The sequence below is a fragment of the Colias philodice genome, chromosome 3 (genome assembly GCF_061535455.1).
Source record: "Colias philodice isolate Cphi_HAF_F1 chromosome 3, ilColPhil1 Martin Lab GWU primary, whole genome shotgun sequence".
In the NCBI taxonomy this organism is placed as follows: domain Eukaryota; kingdom Metazoa; phylum Arthropoda; class Insecta; order Lepidoptera; family Pieridae; genus Colias; species Colias philodice.
This window is the reverse complement of record NC_143088.1, coordinates 11095138-11107970: the sequence shown is the minus strand read 5'-3', so window position 1 is coordinate 11107970 and position 12833 is coordinate 11095138. Positions and strand designations below refer to the sequence as shown.

The window sequence follows — 12833 nt, the reverse complement described above, 5'->3', positions numbered from 1 at the left end:
TACACAAGTACGTTAGCTTCGCCGTATGAGTTACTTGTTCAGTATTTTAGTATATTGAACATTTTTATAGCAGTAGTACTTTAGTACTGCTAGAAATTAGTTTCTAGCAGTACTAAAGTACTACTGCTATAAAAATGTTCAATTTAAACGACATTTAAAAGCATAAAAATAATTTGTTTCTAATAGATTTTCTACGTTGTTTTGTAACGTTATTATATAAATTTTGGATGCTACATGTTTATCTTTATGTATATCTACATGTTTATTTATAGGGAAAAAATCATATAATTTTTAATGGCATTATTTAGACCGTAAAATATCAAATTATTAATTGTTTTAAACAACTTCCAGATATATCAATTCCTAGCTGAATGGCTTACGGAAAAAGAGCTGTTACGAACGCAAACAGAATTTGACGATTCGTTAACACTAAAGATATATTTACTGCAATTCGTCAACTATTACGCGTCGATATTTTACATAGCGTTCTTTAAAGGCAAGTTTGTGGGACGTCCAGGGGATTATATACGGCTCTTTGGGCACAGGCAGGAGGAGGTGAGGTCACTTATTATAAAGAAAATTAGCATTTTTAACTGATCTTCTTGAAAATAACGGGACAAGTATTGATATCGTTGGGGGCTCTCTATAAGTAGTGCAGTTTATTAATCAAGAATAAAAATTCTTAAAGAAATAAATGAAGAAATAAAACTTATTTAAATAAGTAAGAATGTATACTTTTAAATAAGAAAGTATATTTTCCGAAAAAAATCGACATTTACAGGTTAGAACCCTTTCATACGATTATTTTTTGGAAAAAACAGACACAGACTTATAAACGTAGAGGATGACTTTCTTTTATTTATTTATATCACAAGAAAAAAACATATAAAATAAACATCTTTTCCAGTGCTCGCCCGGAGGCTGTTTCCTAGAACTTTCCATCCAGCTAGCGATCATAATGGTCGGCAAGCAGTTCATCAACACCATAGTAGAAATGATGATGCCCTACCTGCTGAAGTGGTGGAACGTGCTACGAACTATTGGCAGGAAAAACAAGTACGTGTAAAAGTGGTTTAAAAAAAACGTGTGAAAGCACACGTGGCAGAAGTGAAACTTCTTTGGCTAGATTCAAAGTTACCAAAATCTTCACTTTACTCTATGACATGGCGGTATTGCCATGATGTGACCTTGAAATCTTACTCTTAAGTCTTAACACTCCTAAAGAAGTTTCGCTTCAAAAATAAAACAATATTATGATAAATAGTCCATTGAATAAAAAGTTCTAGAGTGCGTGAGTTAGTAACGTAAGATGTTTCTTCGGAAACATGTCAAGAGTCCCTAGGTAATAAACATACTAAAACCCCGGGCCACTAGGAGGAGCCCCGGAGTGGGGGGAGGGGGGAAATGGGTCCATTTTTTCATTTTTCGCTTAAATCTCAAAAACGGTACATGTAAGAGAAAAACTTTCAAGGAAAAGTTGAAAGGCCATAAAATTATCTACAAGTTGTACCTGAATCATTTTTTCCTATATCCTACCGTTTCTGAGTTATACGCGGTAAAACATGATTTTGGCTCAAACAATTTCCACATCAATCGATCAAAAAATATTTCTTTCTTCCAAAAAACTCAAATGTGCAACTTGTGACCGGTACTGATAGATTGCTCTTAATTAGGTCTATAATTGGTAAAATAAACACATTCCTCCATGGAAGCCTTTAGGAGGAATCGATTGTCAAAATATTATAATATGGTAGTTTGAGTTACTGAACTTGATCTTTTTATTTTTTTCTTCCAAAAAACTCAAAAGTGCAACTTGTGACCGGTACAGATAGATTGCTCATAATTGGGTCTATCATTGATAAAAATACCAGATTCCACCACGGAGGCGTTTACGGGGAATTGAATTTTATTAGGGTAGTTACGATACTTGAACTTTTTATTTTTTTTCTCCAAAAAAACTCAAAAGTGCAACTTGTGACCGATACTGATAGATTGCTCTTAATTAGGTCTATAATTGGTAAAATAAACACATTCCTCCATGAAAGCCTTTAGGAGGAATCGATTGTCCAAATACTATATTAGGGTAGTTTGAGTTACTGAACTTGATCTTTTTATTTTTTTCTTCCAAAAAACTCAAAAGTGCAACTTGTGACCGGTACTGTTAGATTGCTCTTAATTAGGTCTATAATTGGTAAAATAAACACATTCCTCCATGGAAGCCTTTAGGAGGAATCGATTGTCAAAATACTATATTAGGGTAGTTTGAGTTACTGAACTTGATCTTTTTATTTTTTTCTTCCAAAAAACTCAAAAGTGCAACTTGTGACCGGTACAGATAGATTGCTCATAATAAGGTCTATCATTGATAAAAATACTAGATTCCACCACGGAGGCGTTTACGGGGAATTGAATTTTATTAGGGTAGATACGATACTTGAACTTTTTATTTTTTTCTTCCAAAAAAACTCAAAAGTGCAACTTGTGACCGGTACCGATAGATTGCTCATAATTAGGTCTATCATTGATAAAAAAACCAGATTCCACCATGGAGGCGTTTAGGAGGTATTGAATTTTATTAGGGTAGTTACGATACATGAACTTTTTAACTAACTACCCTAATAAAATTCAATTCCCCGTAAACGCCTCCATGGTGGAATCTGGTATTTTTATCAATGATAGTCCTAATTATGAGCAATCTATCTGTACCGGTCACAAGTTGCACTTTTGAGCTTTTTGGAAGAAAAAAAATAAAAAGTTCATGTATCGTAACTACCCTGATAAAATTCAATTCCCCGTAAACGCCTCCGTGGTGGAATCTGTTATTTTTAGCAATGATAGACCTAATTATGAGCAATCTATCTGTACCGGTCACAAGTTGCACTTTTGAGTTTTTTGGAAGAAAAAAATAAAAAGATCAAGTTCAGTAACTCAAACTGCCCTAATATAATATTTTGACAATCGATTCCTCCTAAAGGCTTCCATGGAGGAATGTGTTTATTTTACCAATTATAGACCTAATTAAGAGCAATCTATTAGTACTGGTCACAAGTTGCACGTTTGAGTTTTTTGGAAGAAAGAAATATTTTTTGATCGATCGATGTGGAAATTGTTTGAGCCAAAATCATGTTTTACTGCGTATAACTCAGAAACGGTAGGATATAGGAAAAAATGATTCAGGTATAACTTGTAGATAATTTTATGGCCTTTCAACTTTTCCTTGAAAGTTTTTCTCTAACATGTACCGTTTTTGAGATTTAAGCGAAAAATAAAAAAATGGACCCATTTCCCCCCTCCTCCCACTCCGGGGCTCCTCCTAGTGGCCCGGGGTTTTAGTATGTTTATTACCTAGGGACTCTTGACATGTTTCCGAAGAAACATCTTACGTTACTAACTCACGCACTCTAGACCCCCCTTGGAGGGACTCATTCAATGGACTAAAAATGATGTTTGAAATATTAAATTGTGTTGTCTTTTCAGAATTAAAAGCCGGTTGCAGTGGGTGAAAGATTTCAAATTGGTAGATTTCGGCAATATGGGTCTCTTTCCCGAGTATTTAGAAATGGGTATGTATGCTTTCACTTATATCTATCTATCTCTATTAAACTTAACGAATATATACTATGTATAATATTATAAGGCTGAAGAGTTTGTTTGTTTTGTTTGAACGCGCTAATCTCAGGAACTACTGGTCCGATTTAAAAAATCGGACCAGTAGTTAGATAGCCCATTTATTGAGAAAGGCTATAATATATCATTACGCTAAGACCAACATGAGCGGAGTGAAACCGCGAAAGGCAGCTTGATATTTTGCGTGTTCACAGTGTTACAGTACGGTTTCGTAACTATATTCGTGGCTGCCTTTCCCCTGGCCCCGTTATTCGCTCTCATAAACAACGTGCTAGAGATGCGACTGGACGCAACCAAGTTCCTGTCGTGCTACCGCCGGCCCGTGCCGCAGAGGGTCAACGATATCGGTGTGTGGTTCCGCATTCTGGACTCTATCGGGAAGCTCAGCATCATCACCAACGTGAGTTGTTGCCACACTCGTGGCTACACAGTACTTGCCTTTAAACACACAGCTTAACAAAGCTATCCCTTCTTAGTAAACACACACAGCTTAACAAAGCTATCCCTTCTTAGTAAACACACACAGCTTAACAAAGCTATCCCTTCTTAGTAAACACACACAGCTTAACAAAGCTATCCCTTCTTAGTAAACACACACAGCTTAACAAAGCTATCCCTTCTTAGTAAACACACACAGCTTAACAAAGCTATCCCTTCTTAGTAAACACACACAGCTTAACAAAGCTATCCCTTCCTCGTTCCCTTTTCCTCTCCAACTCCCTTAGAATCGATGGTTTAATACACGATGGCCCATCTATCCAGGAATGATATGGCAAAAAAATATTGAAAAAATTCCGTCATTTTGAGCCTTACCGCCAGAAAGATTGGCAAAGAGTGCAATTTTATAAAATTTTCGAAAAAATTCGATTATCTCGAAATCTGATTGAATTTTATTTAAAACAAAATTCATTTTTCTGAACCTCCACAACATCCTCTATCTCCACTTACCAGGTTATCCATTCATGAAGCCACACCATGTATAATACGAGAGTATACATATAGACAATCAATATTTCTCTTAATTCTACACTTTATTTCCATCTAAACATCTAATCGTTACATCTTTATTATCCAATATAAACACGAATTCCATCCCCCCAGGGCTTCATAATAGCGTTCACATCGGACTTCATCCCGCGTCTAGTATACCACTATACTACGGGTTCGCTCCGACAATACGTGAACCACACGCTGACGGACTTCAACGTGACCGTGTTGGAGCACCCGCCCATGGGGTCTACGTATAATGAGTCTATGTGCAGGTGAGAGGTGTTTAAATCCATACTAATATTATAAATGTGAAAGTAACTCTGTCTGTCTGTCTGTTACTCAATCACGCCTAAACTCGTGAACCAATTTTCATGAAATTTGGCATGGAGATATTTTGATACCCGAGAAAGGACATAGGCTACTTTTTATCCCGGGACAATGACACAATCCCGGAAATCCCACGGGAACGGGTACTATGCGGGTTTTTCTTTGAGTGCGCGGGCGAAGCCACGGGCGGAAACCTAGTAGGGTTATATTATCATTTGTGTGTGAAAAGCTTTGATTAGGGACGTGTTCTCAAATCCGACAAAAATAAGTTCTTCGTAAATTTTTTAGGTGAGATAATATTATAGAAGCAAACTAATAACTGCCGCATATAGACACTTCTTTATATTCTAATCGAGGGATTTTTATTCATTGAAATGTTGATTTGATGTTATAAGGACCTATTATTATTTATGCTGCATAGTTGTTGTGTGTTTTAGGTTCATTAATTTCCGTTCTATGTAGATATTTCATATAGTTATATGTTTACTAGATTACCGCCCGCGGCTTCGCCCGCGTTTTCAAAGGAAAACCCGCATAGTTCCCGTTCCCGTGGGATTTCCGGGATAAAACCTATCCTATGTGTTAATCCAAGTTACCTTCTATATGTGTGCTAAATTTCATTGTAATCGGTTCAGTAGTTTTTACGTGAAAGAGTAACAAACATCCATACATCCATACATCCTTACAAACTTTCGCGTTTATAATAGTATTAAGATTAAGATAAGATTAAGATTTATAGGCGCTAATTTAAATAAAATTAGCGCCTATAAATAAAAATATACAATATTGTTAGACGTAACTTTTGATTTAATATTTTAGTGGATGAATAGTTGTCATTATAGTTGTCACTATTTCCTGTCAAAACATGCTAGCTGTTGAATACTATAAAATGCCGCATTCCTTTGACTCGTGCCGCATTCGTACGAATCGTGCCTAGGGGCTCGGACGTTGTTTATACGACGTTCGACACAACTACCCTCACTTTGCTAATAGTCGTTCACATGCTGCGATTTGTTAAACTACCTACATCAATTAGGTAGCTGTGTAGAAACGCAGTACATTCTTATTACATTCAAACTAATATTGAACCCGGCCTCCCGTGTTATTATTACAATACCTATATATATAATTGAAAATTTCTCTTTATTATCAGTTACCCCGGCCATTGGCACTACAAGGAGGGCGACGATTACGAACACTCCAACTGGTACTGGCATGTAATGGGAGCTAGACTTGCGTTCGTCGTTGTTTTTGAGGTGAGAATTATTCTATATGATCGTTGGCGAAGTTAAATTTTTAAAAATTTTACAGAATTGGGGTATAAGTAAACAAGAAGCTCACATTATTGATAGAAAAAATATGTGATTTAAAAAAAGTTCTTCTGTTTCGATCTTTATTAGTTGCGAAGATAAAATGAATATATTCTAGATATTACAGAAGAATACAACTTTGAATGTTTATACTAATTTAGGTTCATCTTGAATTAATTTTCTTTGTTGGCAAATTTTTAATAAAAGTTGGAAACATTTGACTGAATCAAATAAATTTTGTAGTGGGGAAGAAACAGTTAATGTGAAATCACGAGTATGAATGCATATTGCGTGCGTATTGCGTACATGTATGCACGCATATTGCGTACGTGTGTGCGCGCATATTACGTACGTGTGTGCGCGCATATTGCGTACGTGTGTGCGCGCATATTGCGTACGTGTGTGCGCACATATTGCGTACGTGTGTGCGCGCATATTGCGTACGTGTGTGCGCGCATATTGCGTACGTGTGTGCGCGCATATTGCGTACGTGTGTGCGCGCATATTGCGTACGTGTGTGCGCGCATATTGCGTACGTGTGTGCGCGCATATTATGATCCGTGCTATCAAAAAATACGTTCCTTTATTCCAGAACGTAGTAGCGCTAGTGATGATAGTAGTCCGGTGGGCGATACCGGACATGTCCGGCGAGCTACGCGACCGGATCCGGCGCGAGGCTTACGTCATCAACAGCTTCATTATGGAGGAGACACGAGCGAGGTCCATCGCATCCCGGACCCCACGGGACGAGCGGGGCCCCGAGGGACCCACGTTGAGGACGATGGGGCCTCTAGGGACCCCAGAGCCCGCGCAAGGTCACACCAGCGTTTAGTTACACGGTCTCTCCGGTAGGCGTTGGCTGTGTGCTGTACTAACAGCGGTGTTTGCTCGCTGTTTGAGTATATTATATAGGGTCTTTTTTTGGTTGTGGTGCGTCCTGGCTTAAGAAGCGTTGTGGAAAAATAAGATAATAATTGGAAAAATATATGTTTTTTGCTTTTTGAAATTGTGGTCACTATATATCTATATTCAGAAATGATAAATAATATAGCAAAAATAATATATTCGACAAAAAATAAATTAATAATTTCCATATCATTCTTTGTTTGTGCTATTAAAGGAATTGTAATTTATTAAAAAAAAAAAGTAATTTTAAAGACATTCCAATATTTTGATTGACTTATCCAGGATGTTCCGATTTCCATTATAAGTTCAGATTTCAATTTTCTTATTATTTTGTTATTACAGTAATATTTTAATAACATCTATTCATTCATATCATTCAAATAAATAAATAAATTCAAATAAATAAATGTAAAAGCAGCGAGCAAACACCGTACAAAAGACTGTGTTGTGTGTCGTGATACACTGACAAGGTTTCGATTTTATAGATAGATTCAGTAACATTATTTATAAAAGTTTGATACATTGAGAATGGTTTGTCCATCAACTAATTTAGTGATTTTTTTGTGCCTATATCATTACTTGAAAAGAGAACATTTTTTTCATTATCATACATAAAGTAGATAGATATAATCAAATTTATAAAAAATGACATACAATCTAAGGGAAAAAGAGCATTATGACACTGATAATAGGGTTTATATTTCATAGAAGTCTAATTAAAGATTTCTCAATATATTTTTGTAAATAACCTTGCTTAGCTATAACTGCGATTATACGCTAATAAAAAATAGAAGAAAAGATTTGCTTAAGGGAATTTCAGCTTAATTTAATAATTCATACCTCGGATATATTGGGATATAGATACACTGGGATAAACATAAATTGGGATAACGTAAGTATCAATAAATTTCAGGGCTTTAAAATATTTGCTGTAAAATTGGACAGATAAGCCGGTCAGTGTGAAATTATACACAATATAGTGTTTATAGCAAGGACATCAATTTAATAATTTGTATTAATTTTGTTGAGAGATTACTTTTTAAGTGGTTTTTTTTTTATTTCGATATTATTATTAATTAAAATTGAAATTGATGATTGAAATATATACGCGATTATATCACATTTTGGATGTAAAAGCATTATTTCATCAACATTCCTGATATTTACGTAAATAGTCTTAAAAATGAGGGTAGTGTGAAAAAAATATTGAATTACGTCATTTATGCCTACCATAGACTAAAAGATCATTTGCCTCAATTAATTGCAATCAAAAAATAAAAATAAATTTCAAAATGTCTCATAGATATTCACAAAAATAAGATGTCCTTGCTAATTACTTCTAAGCTTAAACACTTCAAGGCGTAAGGTTTCACCAGAGTTCGTCAGAATGTGAGTGATTTGTTTTACCATCACATAATAGCATGATTGGAATGAAATTAACACCAAAAAATATCATATTACACTAAAAAAGTGCATCTTAACACTTACACTAAGAAAGTGCATTTAACACTACACTTAACACCATTGCATACACTAAACATAGTTAATGCTTCGAATGATATATTTTGCGACAATGTGGTGGTTTGCAGCTAAAGTACTAGCTTTTAAGTAGTTTTGGCGGCTTTACGCTGTTTCAGTGAAGGCATAAAGGTAGAAAAGCGCAAAAAGTGCTTTGATAAGTTGATTTTTGACTGGTTTGCAAAGTAGATAAGATAAAATTTACAAATTTTGAAAAAAATATTGATTTGAATTTCATTTAATTGAGTTTCCAAACAATAGTAGTAAATGCAGCTACAAACATATTTATTTATATTAGAAAACATTATATTAATTAAATTTAATCTTTCTAATTCTGCCTATCTCCAGGTAGAAGATTTTACTAATCGAATAGTTTTATTACGTAAGCACGCGTCAAAACCAGGACTGGGTGCCCACCCTGTATATTCCCTAATTATTTAATATCACAAAAAATAAAGTTAAAAAAGCACTTACCATCAACAGCATATTCTATTTGTTTGGACACAGGACTCCTCATAAGGCTTTGTACCTAAATCTCAACGGCAGATGTCACGTGACGTACAAATTTTTACGATCAATACTAACTTCAAAAACTTAATAAAGCTTGATTTATAGTTCTTTCAATACAACATTACAGGTGACACAGAAGATACACACTGGAATCACATAGTCACGCTATCTGGTTCGGACTTTGACTTGGCAGCACACGGCGAACATCAGGACATTCGGGACTTGGCCAAACATGTCATTCAACCGAACACTGAGACCGGGAGATCCACACACGTGTGAGGGACAGGTTTTGACATGTCTTGATGTGTGAGACGTGTTGAGGTGTGGAAATTGTTGGTAATTTTAGGTGGTGCGAGTGTTGTGTGAGTCGTGGTATGTGTTGATGCGTTGTTGATAAGTGTTGGCGTGTTAAGTGTTGGTCACGTACCAACACTTATATAGCGTGTGGATGCGTGTTGACGCGTTTTGACACGTGTTGATGCGTGTTCACGCGTATTCATACGTTTCGGCACGTGTTGATGCGTGTTCACGCGTATTCACACGTTTTGACGTGTGTTGATGCGTTTGACATGTGTTGAAGTGTGTTGACGCGTGTGACTGAGTGATTACATGTCCTGAAATTTTATGAGTCGTCTCTGGCACTGACTGTTATATTAGCACACGGCCAAAAGTGTTATAAAATACCATAGGCAATTATTACGTGGTCTAATTTTTCATTCTGAGAAAGTTATAAAGAATCAACAAATGTTATTTGACATGTTTAATGGCCTTGCAGATATTTCAAGTATTACGAAGATTTTTGAAAAGTAAGAATTACTTTATCGTGTAAGCTAGTAACCACATAAAAGTTTTTGGGCTGTCTTGTGCCCACTTTGAAAATATATCGATATGAAAATGATTCAAATATTGTTATTGTTTCGTTCATTTACAATATAACGCATTGGAACTTAAGAGAGAAAAGAACAAAGTAGTGTTAAGTCAAATCGGTGTTCAAAAGCTTATAAGTAAGAATAATGAGTAGGAACTACAGTTTACTAAAATGAGGGTAGTCCTTAAAAATATAGAAAATTTCTCGGATTTTTGGGAAAGTGTATCTAAATGTTAGGCTATGTGTCGACATATGTTTTTTATGTATATGGAGTAGAACTGATGATATTTAACTAAATAAAGACCAAGTTGAACTGAGTATATAAAATGTTCCTCTGTCTCGAAGTAGGATTTTATTTCAATGTACTTAATGAACATATCATGTTTGTTAAGGCATTACTAATGCTAATGTATTAATAATTTAGTAAAAAACCCTCAAGTCTGACGTCACGATATTTTGCCAAAATAACTTTTTATGTTTGAATGTGTTTTTGGATGATAAATATCTTAAATGCTTAAAAGAAAATTGAAATGTTTTTGAAAGGGACGTTTTCTAATGCCGCAGCCACACACTCGACGAGTGGTATGGCAAGTGACGAGGGAAGTAGGCAGGGACGTAGTGTGGCCACGTTACTCGTCATGCCACTCGTCGTGCTCATCGTCCTGCTCACTGCTCCCTATTTTGCCGGCTTTTGCGCGCGAGTCATAGGACCGGCAATACGAGTGCGAATTAGGGATGGGCGTTGATCAACGGACTAGTTAAATAATTAACCGTGTACATAGACGCAATGTTTGAATGTTTTGAATTTAAACCATAAAAACAAATGATAATATGTTTTTTAGTTATACTTTTTTTAGGGAGTATAATTTTTGTAAGAAAGCATAAATATTTAATAATAGTTATTTATTTTATAACACTACGTACGAAAAATACGTCGACGACCCATCCCTAGTGAAGAGCGTCGCGTATAATCGCGCGAGTAGAGCAGTGTGTGGCCAGACGGCAATATCGAGGCGAATAACGGCAGCGCGATGAGCAGGACGAGGAGCAGGACGAGTAGCATAGTGTGGCTGGGGTATAAGTTGGGGTTTAGTGAGAATGGAGAAAAATCTCATAAAAATGTTTTTTTTTTTTATATTAACAGAGTTGTCATATCATAAAAATATAATACGAGGTCAATCATTATGATTCAAGTTATGGTTTTATTTAATGAAATCACGTAGACGAAATTAGATCTAATTAATTTTTACTTTTTAATTTTTTATTGATGTGTAATTTTTTAAACAAATTAAATTATGTGAAGAAAATTGTATGTGTATTGTAGTGTTTATATTTTGCCAAAAATTATAACCTATTTATTCATTATTATTATTAAATAAATTTATTATGGAATCTCAAATAGCTTTTAAAGTATATTCAGAAGTGTTTAACGTATTTTTGTAATTATATAAATTGTTTAATATATTATGCTTTTTTTTCGCTACAAACGTGTTCAATATATCAAATTGAAAATAATAAATACATATTATATTATATAGTTACATGAACTATTTTTAAAGACATGCACAAACAAGCTTTTTAAAGTATATTTTTTATATATTTTAACTTGGTTTCGAGGCTTATGCGTTTCATTTGATGGTGCTTTTGTCACGTTCATATCGATTTTGTATAATGTTTACTAGTCATAAGAGATCAGTGAGAATGAAGAAATGTGTATTCATTTGGATTTGATTTAATAATGACTGCAGTTAAAAAATTAATAGCTTGTTTATTGGGTTGAAATTTAAGACTAAATTCAAATGTGAAGATGGCGACAGCTGAGTCTCTTGCGCTCTATGTCACCATAAAAATGGACGACACATTATTTTTTAAATATTTTTCAAATATATAAAAAAAAAGATCAATTCATCACACCGTTTGTATATTTTAAGATTTGGCAACCAAACCTAATCAAAGAAATATGTAACCCATTGTGTTATGTAGGGCAACACACGCGCAAAAGGCTCGGCTCTATATACTAGACAATAAATTATTGCCATCCTAAATAATATTTAGAAAGGAATTTCTTTTAAAAACTCCAAATAAAAGTAAAACTATTTAGTTGGCTGTGTTACAAGAAATATAAATTAATTAATTTATTTTATGATTAAAAATACAGTTTATAAGCCACAGGCAAATGTGTTAAATAATTTTCATGTATATGTTGTTATCTATGGTTTACACAGATACGCTAATTGTTAGTGTTGCCAGTAGAATAGCTTTTGATGTCTGTTATTAACGTTTAACTGGAATTGTTGTGTATGTGAGATGCTTTACAATTTTTATGATCAATATATGGAAAGTTTAATGATATTTGGTGTTTTATTTTTCGACCCTTTACCTTACCCGTATACAATACTCTACTAAAAGTCGTCACTGAAAAATAGGCTAATTATTATAGTGAAAAGACGTTTACACAACATTAACTATACAGTGTGGAAATTTGCGATGGGCCTTGGAGGGAAAGTACTTGAAATACTGAAGATAGCGAATTTTGCTGAAAGGAAACATTCCTTTATTTTTAAAAAGAAATAGAACTGCATTCAAAGATTTTCGAAAATTCACTTGCTTCGACCGGGAATCGAACTAACTAAAAATGAAAAAAATTAAATTTGTTATTTTATGTTTGTGAGGAAGGTACATAAAGTACAATAAGACTACATTATGATTTAAATGAAATGTTCACTAGGGGTTAATTTATTTTGGACAAACTTTACCTTTCCAAACTTCTAATATAG

At 34.5% G+C, this 12833-nt stretch overlaps 1 protein-coding gene across 8 annotated transcripts in view; it reads left to right on the top strand.

Moving 5' to 3' along the window:
- Nucleotides 1-11933, top strand: part of subdued (anoctamin 1) — a 32942-nt gene extending 21009 nt beyond the window's left edge. For 7 of the 8 annotated variants that reach the window (XM_089714840.1, XM_089714837.1, XM_089714841.1 and 4 more), the window contains 8 exons: nucleotides 352-555; nucleotides 908-1056; nucleotides 3478-3563; nucleotides 3822-4027; nucleotides 4729-4889; nucleotides 6098-6200; nucleotides 6847-7069; nucleotides 9316-11933. In XM_089714840.1, coding sequence (XP_089570966.1) covers nucleotides 352-555; nucleotides 908-1056; nucleotides 3478-3563; nucleotides 3822-4027; nucleotides 4729-4889; nucleotides 6098-6200; nucleotides 6847-7069; nucleotides 9316-9467 — 1284 coding nt within the window. In that variant the 3' untranslated portion in view covers nucleotides 9468-11933. Of the gene's footprint in view, nucleotides 1-351; nucleotides 556-907; nucleotides 1057-3477; nucleotides 3564-3821; nucleotides 4028-4728; nucleotides 4890-6097; nucleotides 6201-6846; nucleotides 7103-9315 lie in introns of all 8 variants that reach the window. The other variant, XM_089714842.1, reaches the window with a different exon arrangement.
- The last annotated feature ends 900 nt before the right edge of the window (nucleotides 11934-12833 follow it).